The sequence below is a fragment of the Meriones unguiculatus genome, chromosome 8 (assembly GCF_030254825.1).
Source record: "Meriones unguiculatus strain TT.TT164.6M chromosome 8, Bangor_MerUng_6.1, whole genome shotgun sequence".
NCBI lineage: Eukaryota > Metazoa > Chordata > Mammalia > Rodentia > Muridae > Meriones > Meriones unguiculatus.
The window spans coordinates 59,394,450-59,415,742 of record NC_083356.1 but is presented as its reverse complement, the minus strand read 5'-3'; the positions used below and the strand labels follow the sequence as shown (position 1 = coordinate 59,415,742).

Below are 21,293 nucleotides of genomic sequence, written 5' to 3'. Positions count from 1 at the left end.
TTCCTGCCCTCACCGGCCCTGTCATTCTCTCAAGAGGCTCTCTTGTGATTTTTCTCAGGTGATTTTTTTTTTCTTAACGACTATGTTTCTTACTTGTCATGTGTGTGGTATAGACAGACAAGCAATATTTCATTTTATTTTCTTCAGAACTTTGAAAATGCAGTCATGAGGTGAGCAGGCATGGAGGGTTCTCTGGACTCAGGTGAAATTTGGTGGCATAGATTCAGCTGGAAGCCAGCAAGGTTTCACTTCACTGGTTTGTCTAATGAAGGTGTTCTAGGTATATTGACTTGTGTCCTCACATGAATCAAGCTCAGTTCCCAGTTTTCCTACTTGAGACAGGTCTTCCTGAGAGTGTGGGACAGGGGAAGGGCTTCTAGTACAGTGGGTTTGTAACAGATGGTTGAGAGTCGCTGTGGTACACTTCCTTACCAAGGCTCTTCTGTGTTGAAACTGAAAGCAAAACATGTTTCTCCTAAGAAATGAACAGTGTTTCAGAACACAGGAAAGCTGATATTTCTTCTCTGTGCCACTGCTTTTTAACATGCCTCATGTGTTTTACACAGCTGATCAATAGTTATACACTTTAAACTGTCTTACATAGCCAGTAAGATAGCATGAGACAGAAAAATCCCACAGAAATAAATGTAAAAGTGATGTGATAATTTTAATTTTGGGTAGCAGAATAAGATCTTCATTTTATTCTTATGCCTTATAATTTATTTAGCTATGATATACTTTCAACTAAGTCAAATACAATTGTCTAATTCCAGTATGTGGAAGTACTGTGACTGTCTAGAGAGGAAGATGCATTACTGGCTGTACAGCACCCTAAAAGGTCATTAGTACAGCAGCCATCCATGCCTCCATGCCTCCATGCCTGCTCACCTCATGACTGCATTTTCAAAGTTCTGAAGAAAATAAAATGAAATATTGCTTGTCTGTCTATACCACACACATGACAAGTAAGAAACATAGTCGTTAAGAAAAAAAAAATTTGATCTTATAGTTACCCCATATGTTGATAAGAAATGTTTTCATTTTACAAATGAGATAATTTAACTCAAAGATATTAACAGGGGTGGCAAGATGGCTCAATGGGTAAAGATACGTCCTGCCAAACCTGATGAGCTGAGTTCACTCCCCAGACCCATGGAGAGGACTTACCACTCACAGTTTTTCCCTGACGCTACATACGCACCGTGGCACATATACACCCACACATACACAAAATAAATACATTTTTAAGTCATTAATAATAATAATAATAATAGGGAAAGTATTCCTCGTACAAAATTTATAGATTGAAATTAACCCTTTGCAACTTAGCTTTCATGAGAACCCTATTTCTCAGTCATGCTTAGCTCTCTGGTTTTTTCCTTTTATTTTTTTTTAGCTTTACAGATGATTTTAAAATTCATGCTGACATCTTCAACTTGAATCTCCAGTCATTTATTTGCTGAGAGATAGTCATGTATTTGGTAGACGCTTGTGTATGTAAGTTGTAATTTGCTTCAAAGTATTTGACAAAAACTTAGACTTAGCCCAATTTATCATCAACATTAAAGTCATTATATACCAACATTTTATTATCCTTATTTTCACCATTTTGATTATTTTAGTTTATCCTCATGTGAAAAAAACAGGTTGTCTTTTTCCTTTCCTTTTTTTTTTTTTTTTTTTTTTCTGCCTTCTCATGCTGTCTACCTGTAGTAGTGATGGCTGCTGTACTAATGACCTTTTAGGGTGCTGTACAGCCAGTAATGCATCTTCCTCTCTAGACAGTCACAGTACTTCCACATACTGGAATTAGACAATTGTATTTGACTTAGTTGAAAGTATATCATAGCTAAATAAATTATAAGGCATAAGAATAAAATGAAGATCTTATTCTGCTACCCAAAATTAAAATTATCACATCACTTTTACATTTATTTCTGTGGGATTTTTCTGTCTCATGCTATCTTTCTCAATTGATAACTATTAACCTGAATATTTTTATCATTTCACTCATTTTTCATTTTAGTGAATAGAGTTTACATTTATTTACTTTTATGAGATAATTATAAAGTATAATAAAAATGTAATACAATAAGCTAAAGTAAACTTGTACATCAGAATTGGACAGAACAAACGAAAGGAAAAGAGCCCAAGAGAAGGCACAAGAAACAGACCCTCTCATTTGCATAGTCAGGAATCCCATAACAACACTAAAGTGGAAGCCATATAGGCAAACAACACCCTTTCTGCCTCCTTTTCTGTGGGGTTTCCTGAGCGCTGAGGGGAGGGATTTGATGAACACATCCTATCTAGGGCTGAGTTTTCAAGGTCTCTCACTGCATAATGTCTGGCTGTGGGTCTGTATTTATTTCCATCTGCTTCATGGGGAAACTTCTCTGATGATGTTGAACAAGGAAGACACTAATCTATGAGTATAGCAGAGCATCATTATTAAAGGCAGTATTTCGGTTTACCCTGTGTCCCCAGGCCACCTAGTCTCAGATTCTTGGTTACCCAAACAATGTTGGGTGTGGATTCCATCTGAGGAAGTGGGCCTTCAGACAGATCAGATACCAGTTGGTTACTCCCACAAACTTTGTCACCATTGCCATAGCATGTCTTTCAGGCAGTGGTTTAGGGTTTACACAAGAATTAAGTAGGAAGCATAGTTCTCATATTTTTTAATCCCTTGTATACAATTTCCCCGACTATCTACATGTCATTAGTGAGGTATATTTGCTAAGAGTTATGAACCAGTATTGACATATGATAATCCAATGCTCATGAGTATCATTAGAAAGAACTCTCTTTTATATTGTATATTTTATATTGACAAATGAGTAATTGTAGCACCGCAGTACACTTTAACCTCATTAAAAACTGCTGGGGTGATGGATATTTACTCATTCCCTATTCCCTGTCTAAAGTGCTGACACCCACTAATCTTTTTAACAGTTTCTATAAATTTGTATTTTTCAGAGTCATATAGTGGAAACAATACATATAGGATACTAGCAGTATGCATTTAAGACTACTCTATAGTACTTCATTGTATAGATCTATATTTCTGACTGTTCATATATTCTGGATTGTTTTTGTTATGATTTGGATTTTGAGCATTTATCAAAACAGGAATTGACGTTCAGATTCTGTATAAACATGTAGGTAAATACCAGGTAGACCAAATTAAATGGTAAGAGTTTAGTTTTATGAGACGGTTCCAGAATGGCTATACTGTTGTGTATTATCTAGCAGGAAGTATAAATCCAGTCAGTTGTTGGAGGTTTGTTCATTCTAACAAGCACATAATGATATCCTATTGTCTATGTTGCTTTTTTCATCTATTTTTGATAATGGTTCATTCATTTTCAATTATGTATTGAAAGGAAATCATTTGTGGCTTGACTTCATAGAATTGTTACTTTTTAATCATATCTAGCTTCTCAGTTTTCTCATTCATGATTATTCTTTTGGTATTCATTTAAAAATAACTCTTCAAACCTGTGGTTACCTTGAGTTTTCAACATATTTAAAGAATCTTATTTTTTCATTTTCCATTTAGGTCTTTGACCTATTTTAAATTTTTTTGTGCAAGATGAGATTTGTTTTTCTCATTCTGCCGTACTGATCTCTGGGGTAGTGACCATCCTCTTTCCATTCTTGTCCTTCCTCTGTTGCCAAAATCAGTTGCCATATTTGTGTGGGTATATTTCTGTTCTGTTGCACGGATCTGTCTGCTAGTTGCCAGCCTTATTTTCTTGCTTGCTGCAGCTTAACTTAAGTTGCAAAAATGAGCAGTATTGATGCTGCAGGTGTTTGTCTCAGCTGTTCTGGATCTTTCTGTATAAAGCTTTCAGATCAACTTTCGAATACCTTTTAGCTACAGACTAACTTGGTGGAATTAGAGTTGGAGTTGTGTTGAAACAGTAGATGAATTGGGAAAGGTTTACACCTTGGTAACATTGAATGACTCCGCCTACTCATGAACATAGAACACCTCCATTTGCTTAAACCTCTGTTTTCTTCATCAGGATTCCAGGCTTTTCTTCATGTAGATCTTCTATGCACTTCATTCGGTCTCTGCCTGAAGCATTTCATAATTTATAACTGAAATAATGTTAATGGAAGGAGTTGGTTTTTGTGTATCACCCTGGTATGCTAGAAACGCTGCAGCCACTTAACCTAATCCCAGCAGTGTTTTAGTTGATATTTAGATTTTCTTTATTCACAATCGATAGCTTTTTTTAAAAAAAAAAAAGACAGGTTTAATTGCTTCCTTTCTAATGTGCATGTCTTCTATTTCATTTCTTGTTTCTGTTGTGTTATCCAGGACTCCCTGTAATCTGTTGGATAGGAGTACTGAGGGGAAATCTCCCTGCCTTGCTCCAGGTCTTAACACAAAAGCATCTTGTTTCTCCTGGCTGTTTGTGATAGTAACTACGGGATTATTCTTTTTTATATGTTCCTTATCAAATTGCATCCTCTATGCTTCTAGACTGCTGATTGTTTTCATCATAAATGTATATTGGATTTTTCCCTACCTATTGATTACTGTGATCACACTATTTTTCTTTAGCTTCTGGGTTATTTCAATTACTTTTCAGGTATTGAACCAGCCATGTATACTTGTAATAAATTTCAGTTGATCATTATGTATATTTATTTTCATGCATTATTTGACGGCACTGGCTAATATTTTGTTAAATATGTGTGCATGTATTTTCATGAGAGATAATGTTTTATAGTTTTCTTTTCTTGTAATGTCTTTATTTGTTTTTTTATTAGGGTAATGCTGGCCTCACAGAATGAGTTAGTAAGTATTTCCTCTGCTTCTATTTTCTACAAGAGATTGTGGAGAATTAGTTTCATTTCTTCCTTCCATGTTTGACATTTACTTATCAGTAAATCCATATGGGCCTGGTGTTTCCTGTTTTGGAAGTTAGCTCTTGATTCTGTTTAATTAAAGGATAGGTCTAATTATATCTGTCTCTTCTTGTATGGCTTTTGGTGGTTTATGTCTTTTGGGAATTGATCTCCCACTCTTTTCCAGCCATTTTAATTAAATGGCTTATGTTTTCACTTGTTAGCATTTCAATTATATTCATTTTAATTTTTTCTAGTGCTTATCTTAATATTTGCAGTACATATTTTTAAGGTATAGTTTAAGGTAGGAAAATTCCCTTCATTCTGCACTTTTTAGTATACAAAATTATGTGTTCTACCTCACCGTCCAATAGATCTACTTTTCTAAGGGCACATTGCTGTATTTCCTGTGAGCTTTATTTCCCCGCCAGTCTTTGAGGAGGGTGTGTTGTTTGGTACAAAGGCTCTTTTGTGGTTATGGTTGTTAGGCTTTTCATAGAATTCCAAGTATTTTGTTCTTTAAAAGTCTTGTTAATCTATTTCTCTTTCTAAGCAATAAAAAGAATCCTTAATACCTTTGTTACCCATCCTTCCCTTTTCCCAGTTATGGGCTGTTGAAGTATTCATTGTTCTTTTCTCACAAGTCACACTTTTACTGTTTTATTAAGCCAATACTTAAATACAGGTACACTAGATATTTTAGTTATTTTTTTATTGCATATATCTCAGATCACCCTCTGGGGATCATTTTCCGTGTTGACATTGCTCTATGAATTTCTTCTCTGAAGACTTGTTGATGATGAACACCCTTTGCTTGTATCTCTAAAAGTAAAAGTATACTAAAATAGAAAACTCTGCTGAGCATGCACAGATTGTTTTCTTATTCTGAAACATTGTCTAGCATTTTCATTGTGTCAGATATGGAAGTACATCATGGCTGGTCGAGAGTCTACAGGAGGTGGAGTGTATGTGACTTGAGCACCTGGGAGTTTGGGCTTCCACACTGACCCAGCTCCTCATGGATAGCTGAGGCACAGCTAGCTGTCTTCTGGATGGTTGGTTTGAGGTTTTCTTTCTTTTTTCTTTTTTTCCCCCATCATCTTGCAAAATAGTTTTACTTGGATAAACCATTTTAGGTTGGCCATTTGTTTTCTGCCATGTTGTGATCTTTTGTTTGATAATTATTTATTCTGGGTTCACACTTACCTATACAAGGAGCCTCAGGACCTGAAGAAGAGGCTGTCACTCCCAGAGGATTCATACCTGCTCCTGGAAAGTTTGCCTCCAGGTTGAGATTTGTGAATTTTCTCACTGGTTACTTAATGAAACAACAGCAAAACAAAACCGTGTCTTTACATATTATGAAGTATTATTAGTAGGTGGTGTGTGTGTGTGTGTGTGTGTGTGTATGTGTATGTGGGGGGGTTTAGAGAACAGAATGCTTCTTAAATCTGTAGATCCATCTTTAATCAGTTCTGGAAATTTCTCAGCATTACCCTTTCAAGTGTTTTCTTTTTAACTGGGACCTAGTTGAAATGAGTATCTTATCAGTCTCCTTCCTGTGCTGAGCACTTCAGCTTTTCCGCTCCTTGCTCTTAGACTGTGTCTGCAGAGTGGTTGCAGGTATGTTTCCTACTTTTCTAAGCTACTTGTGGGTATCTGCTTTTTGACATAACTGATCGTTTCATAGTTTGTTTATTGTATAAGTTCCTACTTGGTTATTTTTCAGATATGCTTAGGCATTTCTTCCTGCTTGCTTAGTTTTAGAATTAAAAAAAAAAAGCGCATAAAAGTTCCGTCTGATAATTTTAGTATCTAGAGTTGATTTAGTGTTTATGCTAAATTAGGTTATGATGTATTATGGCCAATATTTGATTTATCTTAATTTGTAAACCTCTTGAGGTCCTGAATTGAGCATGTTCTCGTTCTCATAGTATGTTTTCTTGACTGATTAGGTTTCTTGAATGGGATCATATAATCCTATTCTTGGGGTTGCTGCCTTTGAGGGTCAGATATGGTGTGCATACCTTGCCTAAAAACAGTAACAGCAACACAGCTCTGGGTTTTATATTAACCCCTTGGAATAAATCACCTTGGTCTTCACAACTGCCACTTTTAAAAAATGATAAGGGCTTAAGTAGATTCATTGAAAATGTTCATTGAAGTCAGAAATAATAGTGATTGAATGAACTTTATCAGTAAAAAGATCAGTAATTTAAAATCATTAGGTATTCAATAAAAGAACTGAGTAAGGGCCAGCAAGATGGCAGAGCAGGTCCTGGCATTTGCCATCAACCCTGACAGTGTGAACTCTGTCCCTGGAACTCACACAGTGAAAGGACAGAACTGATAGAACAGATTTTCCCTTTGATCACAATGTATATGCTGGCACATGCATGCCCACACCTACATATCATGTGTGCACATTATATATAAATATAATAAAGCCTTTGAAAAAGAGTTGTTTAATATTAACCTTTTCATTTCCTTAAGTGTTAAAAACCTGTTTCACAAAACCCTATTAAATCCTCAGTAAATTCATATTCATTTGTCAAAGAAAGAATGAATCCAAAAGAACCTTGAACGACTGTGTTTATACTCCTTGAGAACTGCCATTTTGCTTCAAGAACACAAACACTAAGGTACAACAGATTGTGTGAATGGGTGTCTTTTCTCCTGATGGGGTGTAAATCGGATTTTTCCTTTTATGAGATTCACTTTTTATATTTAGCATTCCTAAAAACTATTAGAGCATACATATTCTATAATTAAAGGGCTTTGAATAGTTTCTGCTTTCTTAGGAGAAACTGAGTAATCTGTATGATTAGGAAATCATATTTACTTATTTTTTTTTTTTTGCAACAAAGTCTCTTTATTATGAATCTCCTGGCACTCACCCTGTAGACTAGGCTGGCCTTAAACTCACAGAGCTGTGCTGCCTCTGCCTCCCCAGTTCTAGGATTAAAGGGTTTAGGAAGAAAATTTTAAATGTAGATTATTTGAAATTCCTCTGTGTGTAGTGTCCCAGTAGCAAGCGGTGAGGAGGGGAGAAGAGGACTGACAGTGAGTCCATCTGTGCATCTACCTGGTATGTCCGGAAAACAAGGGTTCCTGGATGCCACCCCCTCCCTGAGGATCCCTGTGTCATTTAGGGGAGAGGTGTGATGATGACATTTAGAACTGAGCACGTGAGGTCTTTGCTCTGTCCATAGACTGGCTGTGGTTCTTGGTTAGTCACCATGTGTTACCAGGAGAAGCTGCTCCAGAGACAGCTGAGAGGCCTTTTGATCTGTGGGTCTAGCGGTAAGTCATAGGAGTCCTAACACTGTCCGCTCAGCAGACTGTCGGGTGCATGGACATACTCTCTTCATGAGACTGGGATTGAGAGCGACACTGAATTTTACTTTCTCTACTCCCTAGTTTGCTACTGTTGTTGCTTTTTGGCCATCTAAAATAGAGTTGTATAAATTTTATTCCACATCTACATTAATAACTATGGAAATAAATGCTTACAATGCTTTCTGCGTCTGAGGGCTCTTCAAAGACAAGAGAGACTACAGGGTGCTGTTTAATTCTGTGGCATAGAGAAATCGTGATTGGTCTTTCCACTGGATTTAGTGATGTATCCAAACCATTTTATTACTGAAGACATGACAGTAGCCAGAGTGAGCATGCTTTTAAGTGTAAGTTCTTATTTGCCTTACTAGTCTATGTTTAACCATCAGTAGTGTGATACACAATATAGAATGGAAGGTATCGTTCCTTTTAGGATAATCTAGTAACTTCTGCACATAGATCGTGAGTTACCAAAACATAAAAATTAATGAAAGTCTTAATTTAATACTTTATATCAGAAATTTTTCCCATGATTTTTTAATTCATTTATTTATTAATTCACTTTACATTCTGTTCGTAACCCACTCCCTCCTCTCCTCCCAGTCCCACCCTTCTTCCCCAATTCCTCCTCCCCTATTCCTCAGAAAAGGGGAACCCCCTAACCACCCTCCCCAGCTCACCAAGTCTCTTGAGGACTGAGTTTGTCCTCTTCTCCTGTGGCCCCATAAGGCAGTCCCTTCAGGGGGAAGTGATCAGAAAGCAAGAGAATCCATGTCAGAGACCACCCCCACACCCCTTACTAGTGGACCAAAAGAAGCCTGAGCTGCCCGTTGCCTCTCCATGTATGGAGAGGACCTAGGTTCAGTTCATGCATGGTCCTTGGGTATGGAAAAGACTCCACAGGCCTCTGGTTAGTTGGCTCTGTTGGTCTTCTTGTGGAACTCCTGTCACCTCTAGTTCCCACCACCTTTCCCCACCACCTTTTTCACCAGACTCCCTATGCTTTGCCCAGGGTTTAGCTGTGAGTCTCAGCACCTGTTTTGAACCTTTGCTGAGTGGAGCCTCTCAGAGGAAAACTCTGGTAGTCTCCTGTCTGCAAGCAAAGCAGAATATAGTTAGTAGTATCAGGGGCTGGTTCTCTTCCATGGGGTGGGTCTTGGTTTGGGCCAGGCTGTGGTTGGATAGTCCCTCAATCTCTGCTATATCCATTTTTGAAAAGAAATGCACTTCTATACTCAGTTTCATTTTTTTGTATTTACAGGCTTTATATATGATAGTATTTTGTGTCTTCCTTCCCCATAGTGTGATTATATATTAGCATTTAAAGTAGCATGAAGCCAAGTGATGCCTCTGTAATTCTAGCACTTGAAAATGGATGCAGGAAGATGAGGGGTTTGTCGTCATCTTCAGCTGCCCATCAAGCTTGAGACTTTCTCAAAAATATAAAAAATACAGTAAGAAACCAATGCATTTATAAGGCCTGGGAAGGAAGTAATACATACACACATATGTATCATTATTATATAATTTATTTTATCAGTTAAAAAATACTGGCATTATTATTATTATTTTTCTTTTTTTTTGAGACAGGGTATCATTATGTGGTCTTGGCTGTCCTGGAACTAATTATGTAAGCCAAGTTGACCACAAACTCACTGAGATCTGCCTGCCTCTGTCTCTGAAGTTCTGGGATTAAATCTGTATGCCATCATGTCAGAAACTATACAATAAATTATGTATCTATGTTTTATATAAATTATAAATAATAATTTATATTATAAAATATAAAAATATGATCTACATAATTGTTTTAATATGAATGGTCCAGGAAGATGGCCCAGCAAGTAAAAATGTCACTTGCCACCAAGCCTATTGACCCTCGTGCTCACATGGTAAAAGATGAGAATGACATCTGCAAGTTGTCAGGCTAAGGTCAGACACATGTGTGCTCTCTCTTTCTCTCTTCCCTCTCTGTCCCCTCTCTCTCATACTCACCCACACGCACTTTAATAAACAATGTGAATGAGGAAAGATAGGCTTCTAACATTCTTAAAAATGGGCTTCTGACATTAAAGAAACTTATAAACTCAGACTTTCAGTGACAATCCTTCATTCTATCCATGACTACTATTTCAGCAATGTCTATAAAACGGGTTTTTTAAAATGTTTATAAAACCAATCCTTTTTGTGAGCATAATTTCATTTCCGCTCAGGAAGTGTGTTTAATGTTTACACACAGAAGTAACATTTAAAAGTAGCTATAAGAATTAGAATAGTGCTGACTAGGGAATGAAGGGATACATACCTGTTTCAGGGTGTGAAAATTCTTATTGAGGAGACTCATGATTAAATGGAGCAGTATATTTGGTCATAGGACAGCACATAAAATCCTGTTTGGCCCACAGGAATATAAAATATGAAAAAGTAGTCCGCTGATGGGGGATATGGGGGAGGTCCTCCTCCCCTTCCATCTGACCCTACCCTATCAGGTCTCATCAGGACTGGCTGCATTGTCTTCCTCTGTGACCTGGTAAGGCTGCTCCCTCCTCAAGGGGAGGTGATCAAAGAGCCAGCTACTGAGTTCATGTCTGAGACAGGCCTTGTTCCTCTTACTAGGAAGACACCTTAAGACTGAGCTGCCATGGGTTACATTCTTTTGTCCTTAGTTGGAACATCTGTCTCTGCAGGGGCCCCTGGGCTCAGATTTTTTGGCTCTGTTGGTCTCCTTGTGGAGCTCCTGTGCCCTACAGATCTTTATCTCCCCCTTCTGGACATAGGAAAAGAAGAGGAAGGGATGGTGGGTCTGGGAGGAGATGAGAGAGGGGGATACAGCTGGGATACACAGTGAATAAATTGTAATAAATAATAAAAAGTATACACCTGTATTCTTTAATCTTTTTTTATTATGGGGTCTGTGTTACTGTTAATAGCTTAAAGTGTTGCTCATGCTGTTTTAAGCATGCTTTCTAAATGGTAAAGAATTAAATTGGTGCAGTTTTATCTACAACAGAAGGCAGACTTTAAGTTTTTCTATAAAGCATATTATTGTTACTGTCATAGTATTATTAATTGATATGGTTCTTTTGTGTTAAAATTGTAATAAATTATCTTTATTCTTCAAAAAAAAAAGAAATACCAAAAAGTAAAGCAAGGCCAGTACTTTTCATTTTTCGTATCTTAACTTTTCTTTCATCCTTATCAGAAATTTTATTATTCTGGCATGATGCCACATAGATTTAATACCAGAATCCCAAGGAAGAGGCAGGAGATCTCTGTGAGTCCGAGGTCAACTTTGTTTATATAATCACTTCCAAGCCAGCTAGGACCATATAATGATGCCGAGGCTCAAATATTTAAAAAAAGAAAGTTTAACCCAGTATTTTTTTAACTGATAGCTTTTTCTTGTTGTCAGTCTGAAACTGAAATTTTAATTTCAGAACAGTCATCCACAATATACAAAATCGTCATCCTTAACCTAAAAGGAAAGCTACAGGTAAATAAGGGGTCATTCAAGCTCTACTTTAATCCTAAGGTAACCGGCAAAGTGACAGAGTAAAAGTAGCAGCGATAGAGCTCTCAGCAGACACTGCCAGTCATTCTTCAGTCTTCTGTAAACACATCCCTGTTTGCTTTACTCAAACCTGTTTGCCTTGTACTCATTAAAGCCAGCTGTAGCAGGGTTGTAGGGTCTGGAAGGTAAACCACCACTGTTATCTGTTGGTAGAATCACCTACCTGCGCAAAGCCCAGGATCCCGAGCAAATCCCGGATAGCAACAGTGCTCTCCGGGGACATGCCCAGCTGCTTCTCTTCCTCTAGTCTCATGTCTTGCACAGCTTTCGGCCACCACCGAACACAGAACTGTCCCTGTGTTTAATGGTAGCCCTTCACGGTCGTTAACTGAGACGAGCCCTTCAAAGCTAACTGAAGTCTGGCCCCTCTGTATGTGAGCCAACTGCATTTTGTAGCCACAGCCTCTAATACAACCTCTTGAGGTGACTCACAAGAAGTGTCCAGTTCAGAAGAATCACCTCGTGTTTATGACATCTCTACCTTCACTGTATCGTAGAAGTTGTTGTAATTATGTTGTGGTTTAGAAGGTCTGTAATTTTGTTGAGCTGAGGAAACTTGTGAGGTTTTTGTATGTGTTTTCTGTAATAGTTTTTACCTGTAATGAATGGTTTTCAAATTCAGCACCAAGCAAGGAGTGATTAAGAACTTCCCTTGGGAATTCAGAATGTGGGAAAGTAAAGTTTTTGTCATGAATAACCGCTACAGAACAAGCCAAAGGAAGAAATGGGAAGCAGGAAAACCTGGAAGAAGATGCAGTCCCTCAACAAGACATGCAGTGGGAGGGAGGCAGAAATCCCAGGGCCTTGCCAGCCAGCCAGTCCAGCTAGGCCATAGGCTCAGGGTTTGTGCGGACACTTCTTGCCGTGTCCTCTCACCCCAGAAAGTTCTACATGGCCTTGTATAAAAATAAGTTTAAAGCCGGTGTAGTGGCGCATGCCATTAATCCCAGCACTCAGGGAGGCCGAGGCTCTCTGTGATTTCCAGGCCAGCCTGGTCTACAAAGAAGTTCCAGAACAGCTAGGGCTGGTACACAGAGAAACCCTATCTTGGGGAAAAAAAAAAAAAAAAAAAAAGATTTAAAAATCAAACATATATCAACAACAAATCATAAAAAAATTATTTTTAAACAATCCTTTGGTAACTTATCAAAAACAAAATCTGTGTGTTAATGAGATAGATGTGCTTGTTTTTGCATAAGGACTTAAATCTTGGCTGAACAAATTTATTTATTTATTTATTTATTTATTTATTTATTTCTCAGTTTACCAAATAATGACAGTCTTGGAAAAATTCTTTTTTTTTTAAATAATTTTTTTTTATTTTTTTTATCAGTTACATTTTATTAACTCTGTATCCCAGCCGTGTCCCGATCCCTCATTCCCTCCCAGTCCCTCCCTCCCTCCCTCATCTCCACTGTGCCCCTTTCCAAATCCACTGATGGGGGGACCTCCTCCCCATTCATCTGATCCTGTTTTATCAGGTATCTTCAGGACTGGCTGCAAAGCCCTCCTCTGTGGCCTAACAGGACTGCGCCTCCCTTCGGGGGTGGGGAGACCAAAGAGCCAGTCATTGAGTTCCTGTTAGAAATATGAACAAATTTATTAATGTAAACCATAAAATATCATAATATAACATTTTTCAGTTAATGATTTGATAATTGTCACCTCTAAGATTACTACATAGATATTTAGTACAAACTGACAAAAATGTGTTTAGGAACATTTCAGAAGTTATTGAAAATTCTAATTGTAAGTAAAAATTTATTGGGGGTGTGTACAAGTGTGTGCACAACTCATGAGCTACTTATACAGCAGTTTTGAAATAAAATTTTCTAGCAGTACAGTTCAGAGATACATTAATTTGATACTCTCATACTGGGAAATGAAATTAAAACTATGTTTTTCAAAATTAAGCCATTAATTCTTAAAGCCAGAAGACATTGAGTATCCCGTGAACACTGCAGATCCTAATACAAAATAGTCCAAGGAGAGGTGGCGTTGGCCTCTGCTGTCATAGCAGGGCGCAGTGACAGAGCAGTAAAAAGAATGTGTGTTGTGTGCTTGGACCCGAGGAAGTGAAAACTCACAGTGTAGCAGCAGTGAGCCTGCAATACCTTCACTGCACATTGGTCTTGTTCTTGGTTTTTTGTTGTTATAGTTGTTTTTTGTTTTTTTCTGTATTGTGATCTATTTTCTGTGACCAAATTTATGTATCAGATTTAAGAACTTGTAAATTAGACATGCTTCTGAAAACTTTCCTGTTTTACTGGATTTTTTTTTCTTTTTTTTTTTCATAAATGAGTTTTATTCTTTTCCTTGCTTTTTTCCCCCTTTCCCCCTGTGATACAAATGGGTGTGCTTCTCACATGTGTCTAAAGAAATTTTAGGACCGTGGCTGTTAGTCTGCTGTGTTGGGTGCTGTGATGATTGGTTGCCACTCTCTGTAGACGGGAAGGCAGCTTTGATTAAATGCCATCTGTGTTGGTACAGCATGTTATAGTTTCCTCCTTTGAAAATCTACTTTAAGTCCACTCAGTGTTAAATCACCCATAAAATAAACATTTTTTTCTACTAGCCGAATGTAGCAGTAAAACCCTCTCATGTACATTTTAACTGTAGTTTCTATATAGATTTCTTCAATTTCTAGTGTGGACTAGAAAAAGATGCCTTGGTTACCACTCTCTTCTCGCATTTAAATCTCTCCCTTTACCTTCTCTTTCTCTCCCGTCTTTTCTTTTTATGTGCATATTCTCTTCTCAACTGTCAGTGGAATTATTGTCTTCCTGTTTCCATATTCAGGTAGTGTCAGTGGCTGAGCACCACCGCAGGATCGATGCTCTAAACACTGAGGAGCTGCGCGCACTCTGCAGGCGTCTCCAGGTGCCCTTCTGTGGTTTAAACTCCTCTGGAGATTGGTGCTCCCTGTTTGTAGTGTCCCTTCTCAAGACAAATCTCACAGTAAAGGATTTGTCTTGAATGAAAGCACTAAAATAAGCCACCAGGAAACTCCTTTTTGCCTTAAAGAATGATTTTGCCTTGGAGGGCTGTAATACTACATCTCTCTCTCTCTCTCTCTCTCTCTCTCTCTCTCTCTCTCTCTCTCTCTCTCCCTCCCCCTCTCCCTCCCACCTCTTTCTTCCTTTTTGCTCTCTTCTTTCACTAGAAAAGTTTTCACAATTCTGCCATGTGAGAACTATTCTCAGCACTGTATTTCTTTGAGCTATGAGTTTTCATTTAATTTTGACATTGGAAGAATATTTAGTTTTGTGACTGGACCTTCATTGACTAATATCTGAAAGATACCAGATGGTAGGAAAATTATAAAAATCTTAATGGAAAGTAAGGCTTAGGTATTTTCTCTTCAAGACTATTTCAAGTGCATAAACTATGGATAAAATCTTAATGGGACAAATTAGTTTGGGGGGCATTTTTGGTTGATATTAAAAATGCTTTGGGGTAGTATAGGGAAGGCATCTGAGCTTAGGTACATTATTTAAAATGTAAAACAATGTGTTGTTTAAAAAATAAGGCATTCAAATTGAAAACTCATTTTTCTGTTTGTTTTTTCTTTTTATAAAAGTATGCTTTATGCTTTCATTGCTTTCCTAGACTGACTAGTTCTCTTTTAATTTTCCCAATGCTGCCTTGGATTTCTGTTTTGTTCTATTTTAACCTTTCACATCATTGAAATAAAGGTAATACAATGATGTGAAAGTCTTCATATTTAGCTTCTCATCAGAAACAATACAGTTCTTGAACATGTATTGGCTGAAAGTACATACTGTCCAGACTTAGCAAGAGATGTGTTGAAGGGCCAGGATTCCACTCCTCAGTGGCACCCAGCTCTTAGCTTTGCTGCATTTTAGTTATCTGCTCCAACAGGATTCTGTGGGGTTGAAATGTTTCCTCAATAATAATTATGTTTTTTATTTGTTAGGGTTACCGTGTTTTAGATTTAATAGAAAATATAAGTACTAATAATAGATTATAAAGTAGGTTTTTTTTAATTACCATTTTTTATCATTTTCTGAATACCAGTGTGCTGATTTCTACAAATAAATGCAACCAAGTTTCTAACCTTATATTGTGAACAAATTAATTTTAATATTTGTTGTTTGGTCCTAGTAGATGAAAAACAATTGTTTTAGTAAGTTAAAATAGGAGGCAGTTTTACAAAATGGTAGCTTTAATGAAGCAAAGAAATACATCCCAATGAAAAGAAAGTTACCAGTTTTAATCTGTTATTCTTTAAAATGTTGATAAAAGAATTAATAATTTTGACAATTTTTATATTTGTGTGAAAAAAAAAATCATAGCACTTTAAAGAGCACTCGGTTCACCAGCTGTCTGTCAGCTTCCTGTCACCCAGACACAGGAGAGAGCACCTGTGTGGCCAGCTCTCCCTGTGTCATGGATGCAGTGGTCTTGTTCTAACCTCTTGTGCATTGACACACTGCCGGCCCTTGAATGGGACCATCCTTTGCTCTGGGAATCTTTAGCTACCTGTGCTTAATAAAGTTTGGTTTAACTCAAAAGGCTGAGGCGTGCAGAACTTCTCACAACTGTGTGTTGACACCGTGCTGCTGTTTACTTTTTAGATTACTACAAGGGAAGACGTAAACTCAAAGCAGGCAGCTCCAGCGAAGGCAGACCTGGAGCCTGAATCTTTCCGACCAAACCTCAGTGACCCCAGTGACCTCTTACTGCCTGATCAGATTGAAAAGGTACGCCCTGTCACCTGCCGTGTGTGAGAGAGTGTGCACCGAGAGGAAAGCAGCCTCTTCAGTTACTGGCCACAGGGTTCCTGCTGCTACTGTTCTCACTGTGAAGAGGAAGAGGGCGGAGCAGAGCATCCAGCAGCTAAGTTCTAACTTAAGTAAAGCCTGAGTGGACACTAGGGGAGTAGGGAGGGCATGTATGCTATTGGTTCTGGTCTTAGTGTGGAGCCCAAGCTGAACCTCAAACCCCTGATTCCCTGCCTCAGCCCTAGTGCTAGGATGATAGTGCCTCATTCTCCTGGCAGTCTGGTTTGTTATGTGCCCAGTTGCGTGTTCTATGTGTGTTATTTCATGCCTCTGTTATCAAAGCTCTTGAATTACAGATTATTTTTGTGCATATTATTGGTAGTTGAAGAAAATTTTATGTAGAGACATTAAATAATTTATTTGTTCAGTGTCCTGTTTCTATAAAAGATTTTCAATCTCTGATAATATGACTTCTTAGTCTATTGGAATGGTCAGGCTAAAAGTTGACTCAATATTTCATTAATTTGCTATAGTACAAGGGATAAGTTAGCCGTATTTCTTCTCTCTGTTGGGGACTTTGTTTTAGCATTGCTCATTTTCTGATAGATGATTATATTTCTTGCAGAGGAGTGTGTACCTCCTATTGCAACATCACAGAATCAAAAGAGTTTCTGATGTTTCTTTTTTAAGCCTACACTGTATTTGTTTGATTAAGTTGTATCTGCTGATGCTTGCAGTCAAATAAATATGCCATTTGTTTCTCTAAGCTTACTAAGCATCTTCCACCGAGAACCATTGGCTACCCATGGACTCTTGTGTACGGAACTGGGAAGCATGGCACAAGTTTGAAGACCCTTTATCGAACAATGACAGGTTTAGACACTCCAGTGCTGATGGTGATTAAAGATAGTGATGGACAGGTATGACAAACTAATTCATAGAACCTTTATCCTTTTAGAATACTTATCTGATAAAATGTAATTCATTGGTGTATTTCAGTGCATGATTGTTAATTACTGATTGTTTCCTTGCACAAGGCAATATTGAATATTCTAGATGCTAAATGTAGGCATCATAAGAGTTTTATGTTGAAAGAAAACAGTTGTGGTAGAGATGATTTGATCATACCAATATCTTTAAAGGTGGGCATAATACAGCAGGTTGATCAAGAGCCCAGATAAAGTGTGTCTGTGAGGAAGAGTGAAGCTTATGGAAAGGAGAAAAATGGACAGGCTCTCAAATGAATAGATGTTTAAAAATATTTTTGCATTTATTCTTTGATGATTTCATGTATTAGAATGATGTAATTTGCTCATATTCAGCCACTAATACCTTCTATTATTCTTATAGAATTAAACTCCTTTCTCTTCCCAAAAGTCCCCTCAGCCCGGTGTGGTGGTTGACGCCTCTAATCTCAGCACTCTGGGAGGAAGAGGCAGGGGGATTGCTGTGCATTCAAGGCCAGGCTGGTCTATAAAGCAAGTTCAAGACAGCTAAGGATACACAAAGAAGTCCAGACTCGAAAAACAAAACAAAACAAAAAAATTTCCCCTCCTAACTTTCACATTGTGTGAGGTTCATGGGGTTGTGTGTCCCATTGTGTTTAGTTAGGGTTGACTGCATAAGTTGGGGGTTATTTCTGGAGCATGGGCCTTACTAGAGGCATACCACTGAAGAATAAGACCCCTTCCTGATTGATAGTTAATACGTAATTTTTAAGAGTTAAAGGGTCTTTGTGCAATCATAAAAGCAAAATCCTATAAAGACAAGAGAAATGTTGGACAGTCCTAAGAGGATGGAGAAGGATATCAAGTAATAGAGAGCAGTAGAGCTACTAGTACCTTGCCTGTGTTTATTATACACCATTGTTATACACTCATTGTTTGTTACACACTCATTGTCTGGTGGTTGTTTAATCTTAGAAGCCTGCAGATATTAACAGCCATCCCTGTTTTAGAGTTGAGGTCACTTTCCTGCGGTGGTATACTCAAGAACAGGTAGCAGAATCAGTGAAAATAACTGCTGCTACAGACCGTACCATATAGATGAGTGCTGAAAGCATAATACTGCTGTAAAAGTCACAAAGCAATGGGTTCCTTACTTAGGATTCCGCGTATAGAAAATTCATAGTGAGTGAAATGAACTTATAATGATGGTGTCAGATGACACCATCCAGGAAGTGGGGCTGATGAGAAGGGACGCAGAGAGCTTTCCAACCACTGGTGAAGTTCTCTATCTTGGAGCTTTCCAACTACCGGTGAAGTTCTCTCTCTGCCTGAGTCTGTGTTACATGGGACTTAATCGTTTTAAATGAGCTGTGCGTTTATATTCTGTGCACATTCCTCTAAATACAATAACCTATTATATGTACATTTATAAAATAAATACTATAACGATAGAATGTTAGACATAGTGATTGTAAAGATCTATCAAGTGCTACACTGTCCTTTCATGATATGAAAACTTGGGCTCAGGGCACTGAAATAACCACATTTCATCCTCATTTGATTTTTATTTGGATATATGATGTAGGCTTTCAATAGTCAAGCTCCTTCAAACCAAAATGTGCCATTCGGGTGTTTTCTATGAAATGATGCAGGAAGGAAAGGAAATTTAGCTACACTAAAGGACTTGTACTTTTCTTCACAATGTAATTCAGTAGACACATTTATGTACTATAAATAGACTGATTTTGCTCTCTTAAAATCTATTTAACACTTTCTGATAGTATAATCACTGTATCTTTCTACACTTCAAAGCCAGGGAAATCTCTTCTCCATTCATTGAGAAGTCACTATGCTTTGTACTCAATAGGAGTGTGACAGAACAGAAACTTGTCGTTTCCTCTTACGGAGAAGTTGTGTGAATGTCTCCTGAGACATTGTTTATATTGTATTGAAGCATATGTATGGAGGGTAATGAACACATGAACTAAATTTGTGGCTGGATCAGTGAACTTACCCTTTTTATTCTTAGGTTTTTGGTGCATTAGCATCTGAGCCATTTAAAGTAAGTGATGGCTTTTATGGTACCGGAGAAACGTTTGTTTTTACATTCTGTCCTGAATTTGAGGTAAGAAAAATTATTTAAACATTGCAGTTATAAAAAAGTATTATAACAGCTCGTGCAGACTAGTCAGTGCTTTTGTCTCCATAGAACATATCAACTGTTAAGTTTGTAGTTGTTACAGATTTAACCAACATTCATGCCTACGCTCAAACCTTTTGATGTTTTATAAAACTATCTGATAAATGTAATACTTCATTATATGCAGCTGAAATGTCAAAGTGTTATTGAAACTTGTGACCACAACAGTCAGTCTTCAGGAACTTGCCAAAATAACAAAGGGGAAGAGGCATCACCCACTGTAATTTCCCTAGCTTTTAAGAAATATGAAAATCTTCCTTTGGCCGCATACATGAAAACCTCCCAGGAGAGTGGTATTTGAAAGATCAGGGGAATGAGTACGGTTTCTGAAGTAATGATGTCCTGTAAGCAGTTCCATCATAACACTGCAGAGTGCAGTATCACCCAGCTGTCTGCATTGTTGAAAGCAAACAAGCTTAGGACAAGGTTCTCAAGAATTAATGTGCATGTTGAGCACATTAAACACTCTAAGAACTAAAATTGCTTCCTGAGACGAGCAAAGGAAAATTATTTTTAAAAAAAGAAGCCAAAGAGAAAGGAAACTTGGGTCAGCCTGCTCTGCTAAGAGAAGCACACTGTGAGAGCTAATGGAAAGGAGCCTGAGCAGTTGGAGTCCTTTCTTATAAATCTTGTGGCTTAATGTGCAAAACCAAATAAAATTAAAAGCTGGGAAAAGTGTATGCAATAATTTTGAGAAACATGATAAAGATGAAGCACTGGGGCTATACTAATTAGTTTAGGTAAATTTTCTATAAACCGTTACAATTAAATATATAAGACTATAATATTGGGGTACAATTCATTGTTTGAGGCCCTCTGCAATCATGAGGACCTGAGTTTGAACCCCGAGCACCATGAAAGCTGGGCTTGGCCCAGTGATAGAGGACTAAGACAGGTGCCCTGTACTGAAAGCTCGGTGGCCAACCAGATTAGCTAATTCGGTAAGCGTCTGGTTCACAGAGAGACCCCACCTTAACGTAATAAGGCTGAGAGCCATGGATGAAGAGACCTGGCCTCAACATGTGTGTGCATGGGCATCTGCTCCCGCTTAGACTTTTGCATATACAAGAAATGCACAGATACAGCAAGACTGTTAAGTCTAGTTTTCCTTGCAGAGTTCTAAGGTGTTCTAACGTGGAAAAGCATAAGCACTGTTAATCTAAAAATAGTGAACAGGAGCTTTGAACCCACAGAAAAGATCTTGGCCATGGAGCAATTTATAAAGATTTATATTTGATGGTAGAAAAACAGTTAATATCAGAAGAGAAATACGTGTGAGGAGTCATGGTCTGAAAAGTGGAGTTGGAGAGTTAGTTAGAGTTGCCTATGCACTTTCCAAATGAATCAAACACTGACATGCAGTTTCTACTACAGCTTGATGTTGTTCGTCTCTTGTGAAAATGCCCTTGAGTTTAGGAAGACGAGTTGTTGACCGTTTTCAAGTACATATTCAGCCTTTTTGTCTTCATTTATGTAGGTCTTCAAGTGGACAGGAGATAATATGTTTTTTATCAAAGGAGACATGGACTCATTAGCATTTGGTGGTGGAGGGTAAGTCTTGAACATTTCACTATGAGTCTTTTGTTTAGATTATTTACAAAAGAAGTTATTTTTGAAAATTTTGGCAATAG

The 21,293-nt window shown here is 37.7% G+C and overlaps 1 protein-coding gene across 16 annotated transcripts in view; it reads left to right on the top strand.

The window, feature by feature from the left end:
* Positions 1-21,293, top strand: part of Oxr1 (oxidation resistance 1) — a 423,086-nt gene that overhangs the window by 398,900 nt on the left and 2,893 nt on the right. For 13 of the 16 annotated variants that reach the window (XM_060389497.1, XM_060389508.1, XM_060389496.1 and 10 more), the window contains 5 exons: positions 14,570-14,650; positions 16,369-16,494; positions 17,283-17,435; positions 19,492-19,587; positions 21,140-21,213. In XM_060389497.1, the coding sequence (XP_060245480.1) occupies positions 14,570-14,650; positions 16,369-16,494; positions 17,283-17,435; positions 19,492-19,587; positions 21,140-21,213 (530 nt within the window). The remainder of the gene's footprint in view (positions 1-14,569; positions 14,651-16,368; positions 16,495-17,282; positions 17,436-19,491; positions 19,588-21,139; positions 21,214-21,293) is intronic. The other 3 variants (XM_060389500.1, XM_060389502.1, XM_021628407.2) reach the window with 1 other exon arrangement.